Here is a 27,032-nt window from a genome sequence, read left to right as displayed (position 1 = left end):
TCCTGGGATGCCACCTGCCTGAATGAATAAATGCTGGGATACAGGCAATCCCAAACCTTTTTTTTCCCTCCAGATCAGTACAATGGACAATGCGATGGATTGTTAACACATTCTATAAGACAGTAGGAACAGAACTGGAAATCACCTTAGAGAACAAGGTGTTTCTCTCACTTACTTGTCACTCATCTTTTCCTTTTCTTGTACTGTATTTCTGTGTATTCCTTTCTTACCTCCCCAGCTAAAGAGCTACAGATAGGGCCCGTATCTTCGATTTCTTTCCATCCTCCCAATAGCATTACATATAGTAAATATTTGATTTATGGAGTTAATTAATGAAAGAACAAAAGAACAGAACTATGCTGTTTTAAAAAGATACAACTGTACTTTAATTTATTAGCTTTCAGTAAAAAGCACTTATAACATTCTATAGTATAGAAAGTATAATTTACAAAAATATAAAATCTTGGTTATTTTGTTTTAGTATTTAAACATATTACTATGTGTGTTATTTCAAGAATATGTGTGCCTCAACAACTCGGAATTAACCCAGCAACTCACTCATCTGCAGGGTACACTGGAGTACCCTCTTCTTTTGCAAAATAAAATATATATTAGGAGGAAGTAACCAAAAATAGGTTATATTAACATACTGTATATATAGATATGTATAAAAGCTTATACAGTGCACTACATTTGAATCTCAAAGAAAATATACATTTAAGCCCTTTATTACAGCCTTCTTTTCAATATAAATGTGTATATTAAAAGGCAGGTGAGTGTTTTAAACAAAAATGTTTTTGTAGGGAATCGATAGGCTAGATGACAGTGTGTGAAGTCCACTTCCCAAGTTATGAGAGGATAACATAAAAAGGCACAGGAATAATCTTGGGGTGTCTTGATGAAAAGTTAATATAATGATGGTGACAAGTTCTGAGTAAGTAGAGAGTAGAAGGTCTTTGGGAAGGCCCATAGACTGGGTGTAATTAACTGAAGTTTTGAACTCAGGGGGTTGTCATTAGTTATTTAAAAAATCTCCAAAAGAATGAAGCGCTCCTTCTCCAGCCTCATGGCTGTGTGTGTGTGTCTGTGTGTGTGTTTACTGACATAAACAGGATCATAAATACAGCTGGACTCATTTCCGTGATACAAGGTCCCCAGCGTGCACTGCTTTTGTGATCAGATGGAGTCTCTTTTCCTTCTTTTCTGTCTTTTCTTTTCTAACAGAAGTTCATCTCAGAGACTTATCGGCAGGCACAAGTCTCCACTGACATGTTGGGATACACCTTTAGGACCACGTTCTTATTCTCATCTAAGAACAGTACGCTGAGGGAGTTCATTTTATCAGGAACACAGCAGGGCTCTGGAATGCCTGGAATGATCCCCACTGCTTTTACAATGCTCTGGATTGTGGCATGGTTTGATGGTCGCACAATCTAGAAAGAGGCAAAAGAAACAGTGAATAACATTATTATTTATTTTCACCTACAACCATAACCAGACTGGCTTAAGATTGACCAAAGAAATGAGTGACAGGTAATATAGGGTGTCCCAAAAGTCTCAGTGTGTTTTCAAACTTTAATAACATCAGAAACATAAAGGCTGTAAAGTTATAAAAATATTGAAAAGGTTAATTATTTTAAAAATTTAAATAGTAATTTTTTTTATTAAAATTCCTCGTAACCACCATCTTGTGCTATACATAGCATGGCCAAACTTTATAAAATCTTTTGGTTTCTATTCAGTGATTTGAAAGGACTGCATTCATAATCCTGATATTAAAATCATCCAAAGGAGAAGGTTTTGATGCATACAAGGCAGTTTTGCTATAATCCCACAAAAAAAGGCCTAATGTCGCCTAATCAAGGCAACAGAGTCAGAGAGGATCACCTCTACTTGTCTGAGAAAGTATCATCCAAACTATTGCATGCACAATGTGTAATGACACGGTGCCTTACTTTGTTAAAATAAAAATTTCCTTAGTCACAATTTACAAAATTAAGTGTGTCAAATAAATCTAAGTAATTAAACTTTCAGATGATGTTTTTTGTAAGTTCATAACATTTGTATTTCTGAAGTTATTAAAGCTTATATAAACTGCATTGTTTCATATATGTATGTTATTTATATGAACATATATGTATACATCTACACATATATGTGTATCTATATCTATATAAAACATATAAAACTGTATTAAGATTTGGGGATACCCTAGATAATTGAAGGAATAGAATTGGAAAGTTGATAAATTTCAATAGTACCATGGAAAATGACATGGAAAGACACTGGAAGTAAAATCAGTGCAGCAACCAGTTGCAATTTCAGAGGAAAGAACAGTGAAACATACCTCCTTTACCTCGACAGAAATGTGGCATACCACAGAAGTGAAATGAAGGATATATGTGCTAATGTGCTGATCTGTTTTGTATAACCATCCTTTATTGGAAACAGAGAAAACTATTTGGGGGGGGTCAGAGAGTCACTGGAAAGTGACAATGACATGAAGCAAAAAAAATCAATAAAGTTTTAATTTGTTAAAAAGTAATCAGTTAATGAACATTTATTAAGCTCTTACTATGTGCTAGGTGTTGTGCTAAGACAGCTAAGTAGTGCAGTGAATAGCATGCTGGGCCCAAAGTCAGAAAGCCCTGAGTTCAAATTTGACCTCAGACACTTAGTAGCTGCGTGACCTTGGGCAAGTCACTTAACCTTGGCTTACCTCAGTTTTCTCCCCTGTAAAAATGGGGATAATACTACTTCCATCTCACAGGATTATCATGAAGACCAAATGAAATAATATTTGTTAAGTGCTTAGTACCTGACACATATTAAGTATTATATAGATGCTCTTTTTAAAAAATAAAGTGATTAGAATGGCATCTAGTAGACTAGTACTGGACACATAATTATTGCCCAAGATTGATTGATAGATTCATTAAGGATATGTTTTAAGCTGGGTAGTTAGTTGGAACTACAGTGCACAGAGCACTAGACCTGGGCTCAGGAAGACCTGAGTTAGAATTTTACTCGAACAGTTTACTAGCTATGTGACCCTGGGTAAGTCACTTACCTTCAGATTGCCTTAGTTTTCTCATCTATAAAATGGGGATAATAATATCATCTCCCCATCCCCTTAGGACTGTGGTAAGGATTAAATGAGATAGCAATGGTAAAGTGCTCAGCACATAGTAAGTGCTGCATAATTATTAATTACTATCATTATTATCATTGAGAAGTAAGAGAAAACTAAGTTTAAATTACACTTGATTCATTGGCTAAAACTGGTTTTCAGTACTGATTACATTTTGTGCTTTGGATGAAAATTAAAATGAGGCTAATGCCTATCAAATAATTTTTTCTCTAAAACTGTAAAAAAAAGATCTCAGAAATATTTATGAGCTGTAAAATCAATGAAGCCACACACTTTTCCTATGAACTGACTTACTGTCCTCCCAGGGTAAGGAATAACTCTGCAAACTCTGAGAAGAATCAAACATTAAAACCTCCATGCCTGACACCCCATAATTTACCCCTGGTTTTGCTCGCATGGCCGCGGTTTTGACTCCAATGTGGCTTGGTTTCTACAGCCAAAGTCAAGGGGAAGATTTGTGGCTTTTTCTTAGAGAAGAGAATGTTTAGTTCAGCCAGTGAGGAAGAACTGCTTTCCTGAGAAAGGACAGGAGGTGATCAGGACTCTAAAATGTCTCCTCTCATGAGGGTGAGTAGGGTTGGCTTTGCCTCTGAAAAGACAGGAGAACTCCCCAAACAGAATCACACTCATCTGAACCTACTGAGAAAAGCTGATTTTTCTGATACAAAACCCATCATCATCACCTTCTAGCTCTAACCATCCTATTATCAGGGAGAGTTTAAGGTGAGGTTTAGCTTTTTCACCAATTCCTATCTCTATCTCTCCCTTCTCAACACTGCTCCCATGCTTCTTCCCTTTCACTGCAACCACCAAGTAGATTTAGATGGAATAAACCATCCTCTAGCTTTTAAAGGCTCTAGAGATTGAAGGAAAACCTAATAAAAAGTCAGGGTGAAGGGTGAGGAGGTATCTAACAGACGATTCCAGGAGACTGCAACAACTGAGACGCCCCCAAAGAAGAAAGCTAATCCTGATCCACCATCTTGTAATTATCAGGCAAGAGAGAATGAGCAGACCATCATAAATAAATTCTTCTAGGAAAAGCAAAAGTAAAGAAGCCCTCAAAGGTTGAGAATTTGACTTCTACATGACCAAGTTAGCTTTGTTTCATTTCATGGCCCCAAACTCCACCTCTAACCTTATGCAGTCTTTTTGAGAATGAATGCATGGTATTAGTCACAAAACGGAGTGGACATGAGTGTGGCTCTGTGGGCTTTTCCTTTGTTTCTGCTTGGGAGGAAAGGGGAAGGAGAATGAATAGAACTGGGAAATAAAGGGACCTTAAAGATCATCTAATGCAACCTTTCATTTTTTTGATGGAGACTGAAGCCCAGCTAGGACTGGTAATTTGCATCAAATCACACAGTGTATTGGTGGTAAAATAAGAATAAGAATCCAGGTTATAGGACTTCTGGAACACTGATCCTTCCTGGATGCCATGTTCTTTTCTTTTACATATATATCCTACCATAACATCAAATCCCAGTAGTATCTTCTCTATATACCAAAGACAGCATAGATTATGCACAATATGCTGCACATAGTAGGTTCTTAATAAATATTTGTTGAATATGCTTAATGGGCATAACAACTGCATCCACTGCACTGGGCTGTTGTGAGAATCAAAAGAGATAAGCTATGCAAAGTACTTTGCAAACTTTAATTCATTATTAAATGCTAACTATTATTGATGTGCCCAAGAGGATGTTGGAAAAGTCCTGCTGGAATTTTGTATGCACCCACTAGTTTGTAAGCTGGGTTGCCCCTACAAACAAATGGCGTAATGTTCCCACTTAATGCTTATGGAGGCCTGGAAATGTTATTTCCTCTCATCAGGAACTGTGACTTGGTAAGAAAACTGTGATGTTGAAACTGTAAGACTAGGCTGCTCTGATCAGGTTAGAATTTATCCTCTAACAGACCCAAAGCACTGTTTCTGGGAGTTGATGGAGAGAGCAGCAAATACCTCTTGCCAAGACACATTCAGAATCCTACCTCTGAAAAATCACTTGGAACATAGCCTTGAGTCCTTCGACCACTTCTCCACCTCAGCTCAAACCAAAGCTACTCCTTTCCATCCAAGTGACCTCAACCCTTCCAAATTCTCCCAACCTATCTTGTTTACCCTGCTTTCCCTCTCATCCTTATCAAATGTTGGTGCTTTATGATTTCATAGGATCAAAGGATCATAGACTTATGCCTGGAAGGAGGCTTAGAGATCATCTAATCCAACCCACTCATTTTACAGATGAGGAAACTGAGGTCCAGGGATGCAGAGTGATTTATCTGACATCGTACTCGATTCCAATTCTTGAACTCTTTCCAACGCTGATGACTATTTTCAAAGACATCCTTGCCCCTATTTCATTTTTCCCTTTTCCTCTCATCCAACTTTCCACCAGTCCTACCCTGCTAATCCTTAATCCTCAGTAAATATTTTGGGAATCCTAAAATTACTAACTACATATCTTTCTGACTCAAAATTGTCATAGATTTTATAGAAAATATATGTAGGAATATCCAGAACTATGAAAATGGGGGAGGAGCAAAGTCATTCATTGGTGCATATTTAGTCTTCATAGATATGATACTAGACTGGGAAGGAGAGTTTTTTTCTAAGGACCTGGGTGGGATTCATAATTTGATTAATGAGATCCCTAGAGAGGTCAAGGCACTTGTCCAAGGTTACATGGCAGTACGAATTTATATAGAATTATACGGAGAGTCACATTTATATGGAGTTTTCCCCTCACAATCCTAAGGATTCCATTTTTTGGTATTTTATCCCCAGGGCCTAGCTTAGTACCTGGAACATAGAAGGCACTTAATAAATGACTGCTAAGGGCTTGCTCTGAGACAAATGCCCCAGAGTATTTGAGTTCCTCCCTCCTGATAAATGAGGCATTTAGGATCATGGAAATATAAGATTATAAATGTAGAACTGGAAGGGACCTCAGGGGCCATCTGGTCCAACCCTTTCATTTTACAGATGAGAAGGCTGAGTCTCAGGGAGGCAAAGTGATTGGCCCATAGTCACACAGGTAGTCAGAGGCAGAGCTGGAATTTGGACTCAGGGACAGTGACACCAAGTCCAGCAACCTTTGGATGGTACCATTTTGCTTCTTATCTAAGTCATAAAAGTCCAGAACTGGAAGGTATCTTAAAGTTCTAGCATGTTCACTAGTATAGGGCCCTAACAGATAGCTAATACATGGCAGAAGCAGCAAGGCAAGGAGGAAAGAAGACTGAACTTAGCAGACAGATGCCCTGGGCTGGACTTTCAAACCGGCTGTTTAATAACCTGTATTACCTTGGGCAAGTCACTTAACCTCTGTGGATCTCAGCTTTCATCTTTAAAATCAGGAGCTTGGACTAGATGACCCCTCTGGTTGCTTCTAGATCTAACATCCTTTAATTCCAGGCACAAAAACCTAGCCTAAAGCTAAAGTAGTTGGAGGTTGACATTGAGGGGAGGGTTAGGTATTGACTAGGGACATCAACATTACTTCTAAGTATAATTCACCAGTGAAGAGAGAAATATTTGAATTCTGGTCTATGGTTCTGAGGGAAGATTGAGCCTCAGACTGTGGACTTAGAGAGTTAGTAAATTTTAAAATAAATGGAGCTCACCCCACCATCATGACTTTCTTATCCATCAAAGTAATTTTGTGCATGGTTGTAATAAGGCAATCGTTTTGTTCTACCAAAAGCCTCAGAAAGACTATGAATTAGAAAGAAACTCAACTTGGCTTCCAGTGAAGAAATCAGTTTTTATATGGAGAGATGATCTTCTGTAATTAATAGGGAGCTAGTTTCCAATTTGGAATGACCTGGGATCATATTCTGCCTCTCACACATACAAGTTGTGTGACCCAGGGCAAGTCACCTAACCAATCGGCATCCTAAGAATCTAAGACCGTAAATTGCTTAACAATTGTCAATCAGCTTTAGTGCTGGGGTGGGATCCTTACTGAAAACTTTGTACACCAATGAAATCACAAGATCATAGCTGTACCCCCATCTTCTATAACATAGGCAACTCTGTACTTTGAAAAGAACTCAGCTACTTAGCTTTACTAAAGAGTTAGAATGACATCGAGAAATTAGCCTATGTGGTGACTATAGGTACAAGCTCTGCTACTAGCTGAATATGTTACCTTGAGGAAGTCCCTTCATCTCACTTTTCTTGTTTGTAAATGAGGGGTTTTGACTTGGTGGGCTCTGAGAGCATAAACTGGGTTTTAACTCATGTCTTCCTGGTTATGGAGCTGACTCTCTACCTAGTATAGCACAAGAATGTAAGCTGCTTGAGCGAAGGAACTATTTGATTTCTACTTCTGTATCTCCACAGCTTAGCAGATTGCTTGGTACACAGACGGTAGTAAAATTCTTATCAAATGATAGATAGATAGATATGTAGGTAGGTATTTACTGTCTATGGGATATTCTTCCCTAGCACCGATGTTCTTTATATAGTCCAGCTCAACATCCTTCCAAAAGAAGGTTGCCCATATTAACATATGACATTAGAGAGAAGTTTGAATGCTTCAGAAATACTAATGACTCTGGGCATAGAATTTGAATTATCTAGTAGGCATATTTGTTTAACATAAAACTGAATATGGTTATATCTTTGTTCATTAGAGTGGGCTGCATGGCCTTAAGTCCAGTGTAGGCATGGAAATGAGAAATGCTTTAGCTTAGCAGTTCTTGTTCCAAGGTTTTGAACCCTTGACTAATGCTTTTGAGAAGCAGAGAGACAAATAGATGGATAGAGAATGAAAGTTATGGTGATAAAGTGAGAGTTCATTCTAAATGAAATGCTTCATTTAGAACTAGGGTAGGGTCAAGAGAGAGACAAGATTTCATTGTTATTTTTGAGTTCTATAGTAGGAGAAAGGTGTAATTGACCCAACTTATTTTCTTAGTTCCTATATCCAGTAATAAATTATGGTTATTATCATACTGCAGTGGAATTCAAATAGCAAAACAAGGAAAAGAACAGCAACTCACTCTAACCTTGGGCATTGGGAACTCACAAGCCCCAGAACAGTAATAGGCATCAAATGATTTTGGTGATATGATCCATTCATTCCACCCTATGTCAGCAAAGTCAACTTTCAGGTATCTTCGTGAGCAAATTCTTGGCTCATTCCATTGTTTTCTTCGTGCCTTTTTCATGGTTTTCTCATCAAAATTCAGCATCTGAGATTTTGTGAGCATTTCATTATGATCTTGGCCTTTTTTCCTTCGATCTTTCCGGGATGATTTAGGTTTTAGGGCCTTATAAGCACTCTCCCACAGGTCATGTTTATGATAGTGTTGAGGGTGATGAGTATGGTGGAGGTGATGGGCATGGTGGAGACTATATTCTACCTCTGGAAGCTCATTGTCATGGATGGAACCAGGAACATAAATGTCCCTCCTCACCCGAGAGTCCATGGAGGCATTGGGTGAGCGGCTTGGGTCAGTGTCACTGGTTGGGAAGGGGTCATACCTCTGGAGAGTCACTGCCACACTGTTGGGTTCAGAGATTGCTAGATCATTAGCATAGACAAGGATGTAGGGCATGTTGTTTGGTCCTGGGCCATGGAAGACTTGGTCCTTCTCCCCAGAATCAAGCTCAACCAAGAGGAGAAGTTCCCCATCCTGCTTGGCTTCCTTAATTATGTGAGAAATATCCTTGGCTTGCCAAACACCCCGTTGGTGGGGGAATATAGTCACATTACCTTTGACCAACCCAAAAGCTGCATTCTGTGGAACACTGCGGAATATCAGGTGAAAACGAGGCAGGGGTTGTAGGTGCAGAAGGCGGCAGGAGGAATTTTTGGAACGCTTACAGATTACTTCTCGAGACCGAGGCCGCCGATCTGAGTAGAAGTGGAATGTGGCTGAAAGAACCATTTCTGAATCTTGCATGGATGTCAAATTGAAATGATACAAGGCTTTCTGGTCAATCATTTCTGTGAGGAAAGTGACAGAGACAGAACAAAGCTTGTTAAGGACATCCCACACTTCTGCATATAAGCTTTAATATTTGATTGTAGCAAAAATAGTCATAATTTGATAGTTCCTATAAGAAAAGAAGAATTAACTTTTGAGTGGGCTAAAAATCTATAATGATATCCATGACTAATCCTGTATCTAACCCAATATTTCTTATCTTTTGGGGGCAGGGGGAAGTGGGTAGAAAAAAATGGGTGGTGGTATAGATTGACAATTCATGATATTAAGGAACCTACAGAGCACTGGGAACTGATATGACTTGTCCAAGGTCATATGGTTCATTTTTTAGCAGAGATCCCTCTTCTCCAGTACTGTCATGGTAAACTTCCCCCCCTTTCCAACTTGGTCTTCCTCCTCCCCCTTTTCCTTTTCCTCCTCTTCTTCTTCCTCTTCCTTTCCTCCCTCCTCTGACCACAACCATTATAACAACTACCATTACCTGTTATTCAAGATTTACAAAGCTCTTTACATATATTAGTGAATTTGACCCTCACAATGACTTTGCAAGGTTGGTGCTATTATAATCAATCTACAAATGAGGAAACTGAGGCACAGAGAGGTGAAATGGTCACAGATTTATTATATATGAGATAACACTTAGACCTAGGTCTTCCTGACTCTAATTGTTGCTGTTTTAGTTGTTTTTAGTTGACTGAAAAACTCTTCATGACTCCATTTTGGGTTTTCTTAAGGAAGATACTGGAATGGTTTGCCATTTCCTTCTCTAGCTCATTTTGCAGGTGGGGAAAACTGAGGCAAGCAGGGTTAAGTGACTTGCCCAGGGTCACACAGTAAGTGTGTAAAACTAGATTTGAACTCTAAGGCCAGCTGTTTATTCATTAAACTATATAGCCTCACAACTAAACATGAATTACCTATACTAGGTATCATTTTCCTAAGAAGGTAACAATTTTAAGGCATCCTTAGGCTAAATAGGTTTACAGTACCATCTATGGAAAAAAAAATGAATCTATGCTTAACAATAGAAACAATTTGGACATCTGCAGCTCATTTTGGTCAAGGATTTCAAAGCCTTTTTTATAAAAAGTGGGACATCCCAGCTCCCCATGAAATCTAGAAACAGAGACACTCAAAGTCCAAAGGCCCACACAGTGACAGAGTATATCAGAGAAATGCCCCAGGCGGGCCTCACACCCTATAGCCTTGCCCTGTGTCCTGGCCAGGTCCTTCCCCTGCAAACATTTCATTAGGTCTTTTCAATAATTCCTTTCACTCCTTTTTACATGTCATTTCCCCCTCCCCCTCCCCAATCCATGTCCTGAAAAATTCAATATCCTTTCAAAGCTTTTTGAAGGAACTTGCAAACATGAACAAATAAATCCTCCAAAATCTTGTATTCGTTTTCTGGGGAAGCTGGGGGATATGTGTGTGTGTGTGTGTGTGTGTGTGTGTGTGTATGTGTGTATGTACGTAGTTTTCTTTTCTCTTTTTTTAAGGGTTAGTAAAATTTACATGAAAACAGGAGCTGTTTTGTTCCCACTTTCATCTTCCCCTGCTGCTTTCTCCCCCACCAAAAGTCATAATTCTATGTCAATTGCTCCATAATCCCCTCCACAGCAACACCTCCAAACCTCTGATTGAAGAGCATGTCTCCAAGTGGGAGAATAAGCAGCAGGAGCACAGAAACTCTTGGGAAGCTCTCTCTCACAACCATGGACAGGCAGCTAAAGCTGGGGGAGACCCAGGAGGGAGGCTGAAGCCGGACAAAGCCCAGTATTATTGGAAAAGAGAATGTTCCCGGCCGCTTTGCAGGAAGTGTCTCTGCCTCATTGGCACTTGGGCCATATTTGATCAAGTGGAAGCTGCTTCCCCCTTAAAAATTCCTCAAGTAATATTGAAGGGTTTGTTGTAAGGAGGAGGGGGCAAAGGCCCAAGTAGATTTGGAGTATTTTCAACTTCCTGTCTTAAGGCCACTGAAAAAGATACAGATGCACTTGCCTCATGCGAATATAGTGATAGATTTACAAAGTGACTTCCCCAAATGCTATCACTTAGAAGGTTCAGACTTTTTCACCAACTCAGTATGTATCTAAATTGGAGATCTTCTTGACCTCGAGGTAAATTCTCTATCCACTAGAGGCTCCCTCTCAGGCATTTAAATGCAGTCTTTAAGCAGGACTGTGTTTACAGCAACTAAGCTGGTTGCCCAGTACAGTGATACCTTCCTGACCAAATCCTTTGAGAACAAGAATTTTAATAGTGAGCCAGGGCATAGTACTACTCTGCTCCTTTCATTGCCCTCATAGCTAATGTAATGGAAAAGTGTTTACTGAGCTCCTACTTTGTGCCAAGTACAATCCTAGGCTCTGAGGATACAAAGAAGAAAAACAAGGTATTTCCTCCTTTCAAGGAGCTCTAGCTCTAATTGGGGGAGACGATATATAAAAAGGGTTTATGATCACGTTAAGTCTTCAGCAGGCGAGAAGGTCCTGTACTTCTTTTGGCAGGGTAAATATCAGGATAGATGGCAAGGCCCTGAGGATCTTGGGGAGTGCAGGCAGGGTAGATAGTTCCCTGCTGAGAGGATAGTGGATTCAAAGGTTAGTGATTAGAATACCTTAAGCAGAAATAGGGGTGGGTATCCTATACCTGTCTGAACTTGACTTTGGGGGCAATGAAGATTAGAGGGGAAATACAATCTAATAAATATTAAAGATTTAGGATCTTGTGGACTCTTGGAGGAGAGAGAAAGTCAATTAGAAGTTATCTCAGGAACAGATTTCTCAGGGACTGGTCAAGGAGAGGTCTAGGATGAAGGAAGGGCCAAACTCTTGATGATGGAGAGATAGAGGAAGTGGCAACTGGGCCCAAGAAAGAGGACCCCCTTGTCTAGTGATGAGTACTGAACTTGAGGTCAGAGGACCTGGGTTCAAATCCTGGCTTTGCCACTTGTACTTGTGTGATCTTAGTTAAGTCTGTCATAGGATTGTGAGGTTATTTGTTAGAAAATATAAGTATAAATATCACTGATAGCTGTAGAGTACTTTGAGATGAGAGAAGAAATCTTATGTAATGCCATTATATCGGTCATATATAGAATTCCATCAGTAAGATATGAGACAATGTAAGGGAATTCTTGATATTATGCAACAGCATCTGCTTAGGCCACTTTTGGCCTTGAAATGTATTGGCAAAACTCATCCATGCCAATTTGGGCATTCTAGGGGTTTGGAAAACAGACAGGAAAAAGGAAGGACTGGGGACTCTTTGAAAATTATACCTACTTTCACACTAAAAATTTATGTATATTGTATTTTTCTATGTACATAAATATGGTGGATATTCTCTGGCTTCAACACATAACAAATAAGGAATTATGAAGACTTGGAATAGAGAAGTCATCAATGAAAAGTCTAATTAAAAAAAGGTGAGTGGGAATGAGGAACAGGCCTTGTGCTCTACTATTATCTACTATTATTGAAACTTTAAGAGGAAGTGAGTAAGATTCCCAGAATGTTGGATGGACTCTCTGGGGTAAACTGAGAAGAGGACATGGACACGAGTCCTGTAGGATGATGGACAGGCCTGGATAGGTTGCAAGAGCATCACTGGAGGGAGCATTCACCTTGAGGAAATCCCAGAACCATCTGAATATTTGATTAATGCATTGGAGGGGGGGAGAATATTGATAACTTCAAATTTTTCTCAAAGAATTCCTTTGTCATTTCAAACAAAGGGGTTCCACAGATCATACTCTGGAAAATATTGAATGCAGCAACATTGTTTATCCAGGATCATCATATGACAAAAAAAATCCTCTGAGGGGATGTTTGTTTTTCACTGTGTGCATGTGTGTGTGTGTGTGTGTGTGTGTGTGTGTGTGTGTGTGTGTGTGTGTGGGTGTCTGTGTGGGTGTATGTGTATCTGTGAGACATACTTTTGGCAGTCTGATGATCCTTATGGACACCTCAGAATAATGTTTTAAAATGTATGAAATAAAATGTATAATATTATAAAGGGAAATGATTACATTAAAATATCTATCTGAGAAAGAAGAACAAGAAGAAGGAGGAAGAGAAGGAGGTGGAGATGGAGATCAGTGAATTAGAGTCATAGAATGTTCTGGCTAGAAGGGATCTTGGAGATTGTCTAATCCAATACCTTGATTTATATAGATGAGGAAGTTACAGCCTCAAGCAACCTGTCCAAGGTACCACAACTAGTAGGTTGCAGAACTGAAGTCAGAAACCAAGTCTCTCAACTACAGTGTTGGAGATCTCAATGTGATTGTCATTCATTACTGATTGCACCATAATTCAAGGTTTCTAGCTTTACCCCACCCCTTCTAATTAGTTAAGCATTACACACCTGAGAAAAACTAAATAAAAAAAATCCTATGATAGTTAATTTGTTAAGACAGAGAGCTGGGTTAATACAAGAGACATCTGAAATATACATAATACATGCATGTATACATACATACACATATAAAAATATAATCTTCAGAAAAAATTCAGAACAAAGATCAAGGAAAATGGAGCAGAAATATGACTTGATTGCTTCTCTGATGTGCAGTGGGCTTAGGCGTCCTGGGAAATGGAGGTCTCCCCTTGGAAAAGTTGCTTCAAATAGTCACAAAATCAGGATGCTTTCTAAAAAGCCTTACTATACTCAGAATGACCCAAGGGAAGAAATGAACTACATTAGACAACACAGAACTAGGCAGTGTGAAATAGTGGGTAGACTATGGAATCAGGCTTCTGTTCCATTCTGGTTGTGTGACCCTGGGCAAATCAATTAACGTTTTTGTGCTTTATGTAACTTCTGAGACTCTACATTGCAAAATAGTGGCGAATGTGCTTTGGAAGAAAGGGTTTCTCTCACTGGAAATCCCTACATCAATGAAATCACAAGTCTGCTCCCTCCAAATAAAAATGCCCTCCAGAACCCCCACAACCCTCAAAAATACATAAAGGTAGTATGGCACATAGGAAATAGCATCAGCTTGAAGGGAGACCTGGACTCAAGTGCTTGGTTCTCACACTTCTCATCTGTGTTACTGCCAACACCTCACTTCATCTCTCTAAGGTTCAGCTTCCACATCTATAAAATGGGGATAATATTATTTGTATTGTATCGAGAACAGTTTGGCACAATGGATAGAGAGCTAGCTCTGGAACCAAGATTTGAGTTCAAATTCTACTTCTGATACATAGTGGCTACAGGACCCTGGGCAACTCAGGGGTATAAATTGTTAAAAAAAAAAAAAAAAAAGGTGGCTCATTTGCATTGGTAGAGGTACCAAAAAAAGCAAAGGTCCATCTCATCAGGTACATATACCTTCTCTGGGTCAGCCCATTGTGTTTCAGATAGAGCTAAGTGACTATACCAGGGAGTGGGGAACCTTTGACCTCAAGGCACATGTGACCCTCTAGGTCCTCCAGTGCAGCCCTTTGACCAAATCCAAACTTCACAGAACGAATCCCCTTAATAAAATGATTTGTTCTGTAAAACTTGGGCTCAGTCAAAAGGTCGCACAGGAGGACAGAGAGGGCCACATGTAGCCTTGAGACTACAGGTTCCCCATCCCTGGACTACACATTTAAATACAAATCATTCTAACTTTCACTGAATGGCCAGTAATAGCCCCCAGCCCAAGCCTCTATGGCTCATTGTTTAGATTTCGATGGCTTATTTGCAACTGTTTTCTGTTCTGGAAAGAAACTTTGAGGGTCTTCTCTTCCCAGACAGAAATTTTTGTGATGGTAAATTAGGACCTGTTTGGTCTCAGTTCTTGCCTAGTCATTGAAAGGGAGTTGCCTTAGCAAATTGAGGCCTGAGAAATGACCTTGATTTAGAAGGGCCCAGATTACCCCCTCCATCCTAGGCCATTGCTTGTCATCTTGACTTTCGTTTTACTGCTGGACTTCAATGACTCTGGAAGAGAGAGTAAGGCTGAAGACTGCGCAACTCCACCTCACTGAAGTCCAATTCACTCTCTAGCCAAAGCATTACTTATATATAATGTCACTGGTCCTTTTAGAAAATGAAGGATGCATGTGAGCAAAATGTTATGTTAGCCAGTGGTTAGCACCTTGCATTACATGCAGAAGGTGATTAATAATTGTCTTGTTGTTCAAAGTGTGTCTGACTCTTCCTGACACCATTTGGGGCTTTCTTGGCAAAGATACTGGAGTGGTTTGCCATTTCCTTTTCCAGTTCATCTTATAGCTGAGAAACTGAGGCAAACAGGGTTAAGTATCTTGTCCAGGGTCACACAGCTAGTAAGTGTATGAAGACAGATTTGAACTCAGAGATGAGTCTTCCTGACTCCAGGTCTGCCACTCTGTCCTCTGTGTTACCTCGCTGTCCAATTGTCTACTGAATTTAATTAAGCCTCAAAACATCATATAATATCCTCAACTCATAAGGACTAGGAATTTGGAGTACTGAATTCAGAGTTCTGTCTACTGCTACAATGAGCAAGTAAGTCATTTAACTTTGCTGGACCTCATTTTCTCTTGCTATACATTGAGGTCTGAGCTAGACATTCTTCTCTAAGTTCTAATATTTCTTAAGTTTGCCTAGTTCATTTCTCTTTCAACTAACTCCCTTAGACTGCCTCCCTGTGGGGCAAGGAGAGTAATCATTGTTTCCAGATTTCTGAGAAGCTCTCCAGGTTGAGGTAATTTGAGCAGAAATGAACACGTTCGGTTATCTAGTTCAAATGTGTCTAAACCAGGGTTAGTGAACCTGTGTACTTCTAGGTCCTTGGGTGCTGTGGACTTTTTCGTTGAGTCCAAGTTTTATAGAACAAATCCTTTTGAGGTTCCCCACCCCTGGTCTAAATCTTAGAGTTCCTTCTCATTGTTCAGTGTTCATGGAGTTAAAAAGTGCATAATGTGAAGTAAAGATTTGTAAAAATTTAACTTGTTATACTTGCTAATTTTGAAAGGGGGGGGGGCACCTTAGTCTTTGTTAAGGTTTTGACAGAGCTTTGTCTGTCCCTTTGGTCTCCTGGTTGACAGAGGAGAGGCTGATGTCAGAACTGGCAAAAAAGGCTAGGGTACCTTTCCTCCCCTGTAATGTTATTACGAAGTGCCTGGGATTCTTCCAGAGTATGGGGTTTCCCCCTTGTTTCCCAGAATGGATTAGCTCAGTTTACAGGAGAAGACACGACAGAGGCATCTAGTTCCTAGCAAAGTATGTGAATTCTTAGTGATTCATGTTTTACTATCAGAGATATAAGGCATGTTCCTACCATTCAAGCACAAACAACAGAAAAATACCACCCAAGATGCTGGAGGAGAGGGGCAGAATTCAGGGGGGAGAGACCCTTCTATTGGAATCTTACGTGTGTGTATGTGTATATAATTTTTAATTCAAAGGGTAGTTTCTGAAATTTTCCCTGAGGAAGACAGAGGGGAAAGATTGCTGTTGTATGGCAACGTGTTCAAGAATGACAAGCATGTGAGGTCCTATAGTGAGCTCACGGTTGCTGGAGGTATTCAAATAGAGGCCAGGCAGACACTTGTCAGGGATGTCATACAAAGACTTCATGCAGTAGGCAGAGATTTGGATTGGATGGCCTCATAGGCTTCTTCTAGTTCTAGGATTAGTTCCTTTGAAACACATTTTAAGTCAATCACTCAACGAGAATTTATAGAGTGCCTACTATGTGGCAGGCACCATACTAAGTTCTCAGGATACAAAGAAAGGCCAAAAAAAAAAAAAAAAAGCCTCTGCTCTCAGTGAGCCTACAGTTTTATGGGAGGATACAACATGCAAATAATGATGAACAAACAAGATATATAAAGGATATCATGTAGATAATCAGATGAGGGAAGGTACTAATATTAAGAGGGAACAGGAAAGACTCCTTGTAGAAGATGTGATTTTAGCTGGAACTTAAAAAAAAAAAAAAACTCAACCCAAAAGTATCTGTTGATCTGGTGTAAATATAAACTTCTTTTGGTAATCATGGATTCTTTGCTGAACTTGGAAAATTCTAACCAACTTGATTTGGTGCGCTCTGCATAACACTGTAGTTCTTAATGACCCAACTGCAGAACCTGTTTATGTGGCCAGGCATCATGTGGTTTTACTCTGGCCCTAGGAGGCCATCTGTGCTAATTATGCGATGGGTTTGGGCTCAGTGCATGCCAGATTTAGGTCCAAGTGCTACTCTTTACAGTGTTATCACCCCTAGATAAACAAAGAGTCTAAACACTCCAGGGATTTTTGTCCCTTCATCCATTACCCCGAAACAGCTGTTACTTTACACCACCCAAAGGAAGATGGAAAATATGACTGGGATGTGAAAAAAGAGAAAAAACCATGGTGGAAGTCTGAAAATCTTAGACCAGGGGGTGAGATGATGGTGCCGGGATACAGTAGGTTACATCGTGTGGCTTTCTGTGAGGAGCTGTTCAGTGGCAAAGCCCCAATCCCAGGTAACTCTGCAATCAGATTGGAGGTGGTACTCCATTAATATTCAGTGGAAAATGCTGTGTGCTTATTAAAAATTAAAAAAAAAAACCTGAAAGGGAAGTAAAGGTTCATTGGCACCATGAAACCCATTTTGACATGCCATTAAATCTCTGTATTACACAAGTGTATTACAGGGTTTGTTTTGAATTTTGAATTTTTTTTAATAGAGGTAGAAACTGCCAAGATCTCTTACTTTAGAAGCAGCCCAGCCCAGTAGGTAAAGAAACAGACTTTTGAATAAGGGTTAGAGTTCTACTCTGATAGATTTCCAAGCAAGTCATTTAAACTCTCTGCATATCTGTTCTCTTATTTTAAATAAAACAAGAGAGGACTTAACATCTAGATTCATTTTCAATTCACTGAGGAACAACCAATAAAAACTTGTGTGTGCCTCTTTCCCTTCTTAGAAGTGAAAATCTATGGATGTGGAACACTGCATATACTGTCAGCCTCCCACAAATCTGTGGGTAAATTGTGCTTAACTGCTCTATTTTCTCTGTCCTGTTTATTCTTTGTTATAGAAAAAAAGTCTCTCTGGGAAGGGGGGAAGAATATATTTAGAAATGAAGGTATATGATCACAAAAGATATCAATACTATTTTAAAAATAGATGAATAAATACATACATAGTGTTAAGTAAATGAAGAAAGACATAAAAAAACCCCTAGCATACAGTAAGCATGCCCCAGATTTTAAACATTCGATACACTTGAACCTTTGGGTGGATACAATGAAATATGATGAGAAATAGCTTAAAGTTATTTGCAATGGCTCTTCCCTCATTCCTAAACTTCATTCTAAAAAAAAACAGTTCCTAGAATTAAAAAAAAGCAATATTCTTATATTGTGTTTTATTTTAAAAGCCAAATAGTTAATGCTGAATTATTAGAACTATAAACTCAGAAGCTGAGTCCTTTTCCTAGCTATACTTAAGCAATGTCATCAGTATTTGTTATTATTGTTTATACCAAGGATTTCATCTCTGTAGGGAATTCCCAATGTGGAAAGCCCCCTTTCCTAGGCAACTGGCAACACCTTTGTAGCTTCTTGTCTTGCAAAGCTTCATGACGGGTACTGAAAGATCAGATGATCAGCACACTATAAGCTCTTATTAGAGACCTGCCTGCCACATTGAGAGGGAAAATGCCTTGACCAAGGTCACACAGCTAGTATATGTTAAAGGTAGAACTTGAACCCAGGTCTTCCCAACATCACTGTCTATCCTCTAACTGGTATAGCATAATGTCTTTTGTGATCATCATGACCATTATTTAAAGCAACGCAAAGTACCTATTGGTAAACAGTGTGGTTCTAGGACCAAAGAATGAAATTTACAGGGAGGTTAACTTTAGTTAAGCATAACAAAGAATGTTTTAAGAATTAGAGCTTTCTGAAAAACAAAAGAGATTGTTTTGTGTAGTAATGATTTCCCCATTTATGGAAGTGTTTAATCATTGACTGGCTGAGCAGTTCTTAAAGATGATGCTAGGGGAAGAGATTCCTGCAATGCTTGAGAGGTTAGAATGGATGACATCAATTTCTTGACTCTAAGAGTTTGTGATGCTAGGTGTCATACAGAGTTAATCAGAATGATCTCCTGCTTCTGGCCAAGATACTTACTCTATGGTTTCCTTCTTTCCCCTAACTACAAGATTAAGATAATCAGATTTTCTCCCTACCTCCCAGGTTGGTAATGAGTTGATGGGCTCATATCAGTGAAGCAGAGACACTCAGAGGATCAGAGGCAGGCACAAGTAAACAGATCTTAGAGCAAAAAAAGAGATCAGATTAAGCTAAATAAATATAAGGTCTCTAGTGGAGTCTGTATTCAAAACATGTGACATGTTCAAAAGCCCAGGCTATGTAGAGAAATTCTTTGATATCAAAGAAGGAAGCTGCCCACTGACCCTACTTTTCACCAAACCCAATACATTTTCCACACTGCTCCTCATCTTGAAAAGTCAAATATACATCACAGCAGGGGAGAGAGCTGGAACTTGGGTATCAGAAGACTTTCTAGTTTCACCCCCCTCCCCATTTACTGTGTGACCTTGAGTAAGTTGCTTAACCTCTCTCTATTTCAACTTTTCCATTCATCAAATGGATTTAGTTAATAATCCCTGGGATGACAAAGCAACCAAATTGCATAGAATTGCATAGAAAAGGTATTGACTACTATAGAAGATGATTCTGATTGTCCTCAAGCACAGGGGTCATTTATCAAATCAATCCACTCTTGAAGTGAAGGGACAGACACCTCCTTAATCAGATGCTTTTTTAGAATAACCACTTCTTAGGTAGAATTTGGGGTAGTCCTTGCCATATTTCACCGAGGACCCCGAAATATCCTTCGTGTTAGGTCCTTTGGGGAAGCCTTGCTACTCCACTGTAAGCTACCCATCCGAGAGCAATTGGCCCTTTGAGATCTTTTTTAGAGTGCCTAAATGCTCTGCCTAGGGACTGCTATCGGGGAATCCCTACATTGTGCCGCCAAACAAGGGAAAACTGATTTCTAGAGCAGGGGCTGTCTGCGGGACACGGAAAAGGGTCTATGTGAAGCTAACGGAGGCTATTGCTTGCACGTTGACAGATGGCGCTCTTACCAACTTCACCCCACGGCAGACCTGTGAAGTTAGGAGGGCGAAAGACTCTGGATGGCTGGAGAGAACTTATGGTGACAGAGAAAACTTCTTTGGGAAGTGACTTTGGGACTTTCTTTCTGCTCAGTGAGCCTAGAATACCCCCGCTTCTCCAGTGTCCACCCCAGTCAGCCCACCTGACCAGCTCCAGCTCTGCGGGACATTTGGGTAGTGCTAGGCCAACCATTATGAGATGCCCATCTGCCTTGGCCAAGGTGGGGCTCTTCGAGATGTCGAATGATAACCACCATCCCACCCCCTCCTCTAGGCAAAGAAGCAGAGGGTTCAAATGCCCTGGTGCTTCTAATACATCAGGGGTCCTAGGAGCCCCGGAAAGATTCTCTTACACCATTGTCTTCAAGAATGTGCAGAAAGGCACCAAGATCGCCAAGGTGCTCTAGAGAGAGGGAGTTTTGACAAGTTCTTAGGGAGTCCAGGAAGGAGATAGTGGGAATAGGAATCAAATCGGCTTACCCAGCTTGGGTTTGAAACTGCGGACTGTGTTGCCGTCTCCCGGCCGGCTGCCCTCGCGGTTGTATTTCTCATAGAGCTTAAGCATGTGGACAGCTACCATGTCTCGAGCGCTGGCGCCCAGGGCTGCAGATACGTCCCCTAGGCGCTCACTGCCCATTGCAGCCGAGCTGGAGGAGGCCGAGGCGGAGAAGGCAGAGGGAACCCCACTGAACAAAAAGTCGTAGGCAGCCGGGGGCAATCCGACCACTCCGGGCGTGTGGCTGCCGCTCGCTCTCCCCTGCACTAGCAGCAGCCACAGCCGCGGTAGCAGAAGCAGCCCGGCCCGAGCGCGGCGCCAGGCCATTTGGAGAGCCTGGGAGGGAGGGAGGGAGGAAGGCGGGAGGGCGGCCTGGGCTCGGGGTGGCACTTGGGGAGTGGTTGCAGCTGCTGCTGCTGCTGCTGCTGCTGCCGCCGCCGCCGCTGCTATAGCTTCTGTGACTGCAGCAGCTGGGAGCAGAGCAGTCACCGCCCCACCCACCCGGGGTCTGGAGCAGCAGCTGGCAGCCTGGGCGCTGAGACTCCGCTCCTGGGACGCCCGCTTGGGCTCGGCTCTCCTGTTTCTCCACTCTCTGGCTGCGCTGCTAGCCTTTTGCACTAGTGAAGGGTAGAGGGGATACGGCCCTGGGAGAACAGTGCTGGGGGGTGGGGGTAGGAACTGGGGTGGGGAAGGCGAGCCAACCAATCACCTTGCCTGAGAGGTGAGAAGTGCTGGCACTTCGGGGGGGGGGGGGGGACTGTTAGGGAGAGGGGGAGAGGGGGAGCCAAGCGTTCCCTCCGCCCTTCTTCGCGGCTCAGGATGGACCAAGGAGCTTGCTTGCCTTCTTGCCTGTCTGCTGAGGGACTAACGGATCCCACCGACTGCCCGGGGAAACTTTGCGGATGAACTGTTACTAGTCTGTTTTGTTGGGGCAGGGGAGGCGGGGAGGAGAGCACCCCCTCCCTCTCCAGCCCCCGTTTGGTAGGGGAATAAAGCTCCCGCTCTCAGCGAATGACATCTAAATCTTTACAAGCACTGGGGCACAGGTCAGCCCAGCAGTGGTCTTAAAGAAAAGTGACTTGTACTTTCTGGAGAGCTATGTGTTCTGTGTCTATGTGTGTGTTTCTATAAGAGTGCCTTGGCTGGAGATCCTCTAAGCCAGCTGCGTGGTTGTACTGTTAGCGTGTGTCCTGCATGGTTATGTTTGCCCTTGATTTACGTGGGAGGTGACATGGGTTTTTTTGGCTGGTGTCTTTAAGAGTGCAAGATGACAGTTTGCAATGCAGCCGCTGAGAGCCTGGATGAGTAGGAGATGGGGGCTGCCCTTTGGAAATGCCAACGTCTCAGGGCCACAATCATTAAAATCAGATCCTTTGGAAACATTCCTAATACGTGTTTTTAAAAAGCGCAACGAATGTGTGGGATACTACAAGAACCTGTTTAAAATGCAAAACTAATTAGTGTGGTTGTATTCTAGCAGGATTCTATTTTAGTAAGAGTGATTTCAGGGGTTGGAGCAAAGACATTTATTAATTCTGGGACTTTTAAAGAGAAAGACTGCAAGGGAAAGGAGGGGCTTTTAGCTCATTTTAACAAGCGATTCTAAAGTATTAGTTGATCTAAGCATTCAGAGAGTTGGATAACTCTCAAGAAAACAATTAGTTACATTTTTGAAGGAATGTTTAAAATGTTTAAAAATGGAATGCATATTCCTTGGCTTCCTATTAAAAGCAAGACCTGCTAAATTGTAGTTCTAGGCAGCTCTGCACCTCAAGTCACACAGAGTGTGAATGACCACAGCTTAAGAATGACAGTGGACCTCCTTAGAAGGGTGGCTTTCAAAAGGTAAGGAAGACAAAATATTCGATTTAAAATGAATCTGTTTGCAAACTTCTGAACATACTGTTCCAGTAACTTTGTCTGCTCTTTCTGTCTCAGTCAGCACAGTTACTCTTCTTGGAGAGAACACAATGCAATAATTGAAAAATTGCTGGAAAAAGCTACTGTTGGTGTGTAACACAACCCTTTTGTGATTTTTTTTAAACCTTGGGGTGTCAAATTGGAGTCAATACTGTTCAGAACTTCTGAACCTTTCCTCTCTTTGCAAGATTCCAAGAGCTACAAATGTCTTATTCACTTGCAGTATTAGCTCATGCCATAGTTTAACTCCCCTCAATATAGCTAACATATGATAGGGACAATTTTCAGAAACAAATTTGCTGAAAAATTCAATAATAAAGCAGCAGCCATCGAATTAATTAATCTTTCCCTATAAATAATCCAGACCATCTTTTGATGCTCCCCTTTCTTCCCTCTCCAACCCCCCCCCCCCCATGCTTATGACCTCCACTGGGGGCGGGAGCTAACCTCTTGTTATTTGTGGGTTTTTGTCTGAACTGTTTCTATACAATCAAGGTCCTGTGAAAAGGAGGACGAGTCTGCAGGAGGTAGAAACAAGCTGGGCTATTCTGGACCAGTGTCCCATTAAAATGTTCTCTCTCTCTCTTTAACTCATTCCCAACTTCCATTCAAACAAATGCCTCTGTATTTGTCTTAAGCCTACGGTGAAAAAACCTGTAGGATACTGACACTTTGTTGTTGTTACTAAAGAATTAGGGAATCAACTGGTGATGGTTAATATTTCTCACCTTATTTTATTTAGGAGCAGCAGGCTTGAAAAGTCTTAAAAGCCATAGTACTTTGACCTGTTGCAAGTGAAGATGATAAACTCAAAATGAGTTTAGTAAAGGAATGCAAATTAGCCCTGGGTCACATCACTTCACTGTTCTGAATATGACCAATCAATGGAATCGCTAAGGCAGTCTACGAGCATTTATTAGTACTTTCTGCTCATGCAGAATATTATTCCTGAGCATAGAAATTTCTGCTAATTAAAAGCCTTGCTAAGTAAAGAGGAATTTTATTTTTAATAGTGCAGTTACAGTTTAGCATTTAGATAGGGTATTGTGGGCTTCAGATTTGGAAGTACACATCTAAGGTTTCCAGCTTCTTCCTGTTCATATCATCATTGCCCCTGCATGGTACAAATAGCGTTACACACCATTAATAATGAGGTTGGCCCAGTTCTGTGCCTTTTGGAGGCTGGGCTGTTATAAACCTATAGAGGGACAGCCTCCTGCAGGGTTATGAGGAGGGAGGGTGGGTAGAGGAGAATTATTCTCCAGCCTCTGTTTTCTGAGAAGTGGAACAGCATTGTGGCTCTTGCTCTCCCTAAACCCTGGGGGCAACAGAGACCAAGTGAGTTCAACAAAATACTCCCCTGGGAGTAGTCATGGGACTAACTCACCACTGCCTTGGTTTCCAAAGCACTTTTCCATAGCTCTGTTCACTTGGAGACTTAACAATGGTGGGGCTTGGTTAGCTCTGCCAAACAGATGGTGGAATCAGCTAATGCAAATTCAGTTTACTGGTTTTTCGGTGTCCTGTAGACACGTGTATCATCATCATCATCAACAAAACCACTAAGTGAAAGTATTTCAAATGTTTGTTTCTTATCCTGATAGAGTCGAGTTTTAAACTTGACTTTGCCCCTTGCTATATAAGATCTTGGATAAATCACTCTCTGGGACCCATTCTTATCAATTAAGTGAGAGAGTTGGACAAGATAATTTATAAGGACCTTTCTAGTGCTGGGATTCTGTGGGTCTTAGTCTAATTGTGTCCTGTAGACATCTTCTTGGAGATATAGAGGAAATATTGAAAGAGGTGCTTGCAGATTGGCTCTTAAACATAGACTGTGCTTTGATAATGTTCAAGGAGAGGATACTGAGGAGTTCCCCTGCCCCAATAGACTCTTTACTCCATTATTTCTTCTTTCCTCCTCCTCCCCCTACCTCCCTGCCATACACCACATGCACTTAAGGAACACACATTACCTAGTGCACAGGGGAGAAATGAGCAGATTATATCTGCAAAGGAAAGAAAATATTTTCTTGGTTAAGAAGTCCCAGATCCCTTACAAAAGAGTCATTGTGATCCCTTCATATGTGTGAGTATAACACAAAAGATGATTACAAAGACTGTTTAACATCTTAAAAAAACACCTTTGCTTTGAGGATTTCAAAGTTCTTTACTCCTAAAAAAAAAAAAAAAAAGAAAAAAAGAAAAGGAAAGATTTTAGGCTATTCCTCCCTTTAGGATATATGATTTGGATGAAGAAAGAGGCACATAGATTTTTGAGTGATTTGACCAAGATCATGAAGTTGTGGAGCCAAGAATGCAAGGGCTTTTTTTTTCTGTTTCAAGTTCTCTCTTCTGGCCATTAGACCACAGTATAATAAATCAGAGTAAAAGCAAGCATAAATAACATGATAATAAATGACAGATTTCTTATGCTCTGGTGAAATATATACATATGATACACACAAATATATATTTAATCTTTTACATGCTAAAGGAAAAGTGAAATAATGATGTACTTTGTCGTATTATCAATTCATATGCCCCCTTTTTAAAGTCAAAGGAAGCACAGATTGTAAAAGTCAAATGCTCCAGACTTGATAAAACAGAAAATATTCCTTTGATTGCCCTTGAATCCAAATCTCTCTCCAAAGGACACAGGAAACCATCTGTATTGGGCCAAATTACTGGAGACTTGGGAATAAAACTGGATTATAGCACATTGTCTCCAATTGTAATTTGAGTCTGCCTGGACTTGGTTTGATGAAATAAAGTGCATTCTAAATAAACACTAGAATCAGTACTATTTCTCATTAAAACTTAACTGTGGTACTACTTAGAACTCTTCTCATGAAGTGGAGTTAAGGGAAGAAGGTGGGGGAGCACAGTGGTAAATAAAAGAAGAATGATTTTAATCCAGGAAAAAAGATGGGGAAGGGGAGGGAGCTTTGATAATGACTGGTTCACACTACTGTGCTGAGATCAATGGGACTAGGTTAGTCCCATTCTCATGATGGATTCCAGATTCCATTGAAAAGCCTATCACTGAAGGTGTAAGGCACTGAGGAGGAGGAAGGTTAGGTACAAAGAAAATCCCAACAACTGATGTGATGCTTTCACCTCTCCTTTATGTGTAACATAATGAGAGATAAGGGATATGAATGTATGTTGCTTTTAGCATAACAATAAAGATGGATTTCTATGAGGTAACTACTCCTATTTTAATTCAGATCACTCACACATTTGGATAATAGAGAGGCAGCCTAGCATGGTGTCTAAAACATTTGATCTAGAGTCAGAAAGAAGTGGGTTCAAGTATGCCTCTGAATCTCCACTAAGAGTGTGACTGGTCAAGTCACTTAAAGTTACTAGATCTTAGTTTCCTCATGTGTAAAGTAGGGTAAAGAATACTAGCGGCACTTACCATTCAAGCTTGTGAGGTTCAAATAGAAATTATAAAGAAATCATAAAGAAATTATTAAGAAATCATAAAGTGCTGTAAACATTATTGTAATGACAATAGGATTATTAATGTACCACATTAACAGTATAAACATCTATTATTTTTGGTGTTGGGAGAGAGAATAGTAAAAAAATATTGTATGGGATGAATCCCTCAAACATTTCTTTTTATGGACAGTTGACCACATGCCAATATTTTTCTCTCTCCCCGCAGAGTTCTTCTCTTGGGCTTCAATCACTAAGTGGAAGGAGAGAAGGTAACAGATAAAAATGGCCTGGTTACGACAAAACAGATATTTGCCAGCATAAGTTATTGAGTACAGAATGGGACAAGAAAGGAGGACACTTAACTCTGCCACTAATTAGTACTGTGATCTTGAGCAAGTCATGTAATGTCTTTGGGTGTTGTTTCTTCATCTGTGAAGTAGGCATATTTGTACCAATCTTGCCCTCTTCATGTGGTTGGTTGGGTTAAGGTTTAAAGAGTTTTCCCAGTGTAAGTGAGTGATCCATAGGTTAAAAGGAAAGCAAATGGTGGTGATGGTTGAGGGAACTTTGATACAACTTGATTAAGACAGTCCCAGATGTGGAGGAGGAACAAGGTAGTGATCATTTACATATGAGAACTCTGAAGAAGACAGAAGATAGGGGAAGCTAAGAGTGAAAGAAAAGAAGAACAAGGAGGTGGCAGATGGAAAAGGAAAGAAAGTACAAAAGCTAGTCTGCTTATCCATAAGGAGGACACAGCTAGTGTCCTTATTCCGTAAGGAGTGGTGAGGGAGGTATAAGGAAGAGAGAAGAACAAGGTGATAGAGCTTCAGCAAGGTTAGGTGGGTACTAGGAAAGTCATTTAACTTCTCTGTGCCTCAGTTTCCTCATCTGTAAAATGAGCCCCTTCCAATTCTAAGTCTAT

General features: G+C 40.5%; 1 protein-coding gene across 2 annotated transcripts; it reads right to left on the bottom strand.

The window, feature by feature from the left end:
* Window positions 1–792: 792 nt before the first annotated feature.
* GDF10 (growth differentiation factor 10) lies at window positions 793–21,541 on the bottom strand. Of its 2 annotated transcripts, none has more exons than XM_072627727.1 (3): window positions 20,722–21,541; window positions 8,165–9,114; window positions 793–1,433 (listed from the first exon to the last, which is right to left on the bottom strand). In XM_072627727.1, the coding sequence occupies exons 1-3, from the start codon at window positions 21,062–21,064 to the stop codon at window positions 1,242–1,244; spliced, it is 1,485 nt and encodes a 494-aa protein (XP_072483828.1). In that variant the 5' UTR covers window positions 21,065–21,541; the 3' UTR covers window positions 793–1,241. The 2 variants fall into 2 exon arrangements, with proteins under 2 accessions (XP_072483828.1, XP_072483829.1); XM_072627728.1 differs by having other exon boundaries at window positions 8,171–9,114.
* Window positions 21,542–27,032: the final 5,491 nt, after the last annotated feature.

This window comes from Notamacropus eugenii, chromosome 1 (assembly GCF_028372415.1).
Source record: "Notamacropus eugenii isolate mMacEug1 chromosome 1, mMacEug1.pri_v2, whole genome shotgun sequence".
NCBI classification, from domain to species: Eukaryota; Metazoa; Chordata; class Mammalia; order Diprotodontia; family Macropodidae; genus Notamacropus; species Notamacropus eugenii.
The sequence above is the reverse complement of the archived record's forward strand: the minus strand, read 5'-3'. Positions and strand labels throughout refer to the sequence as shown.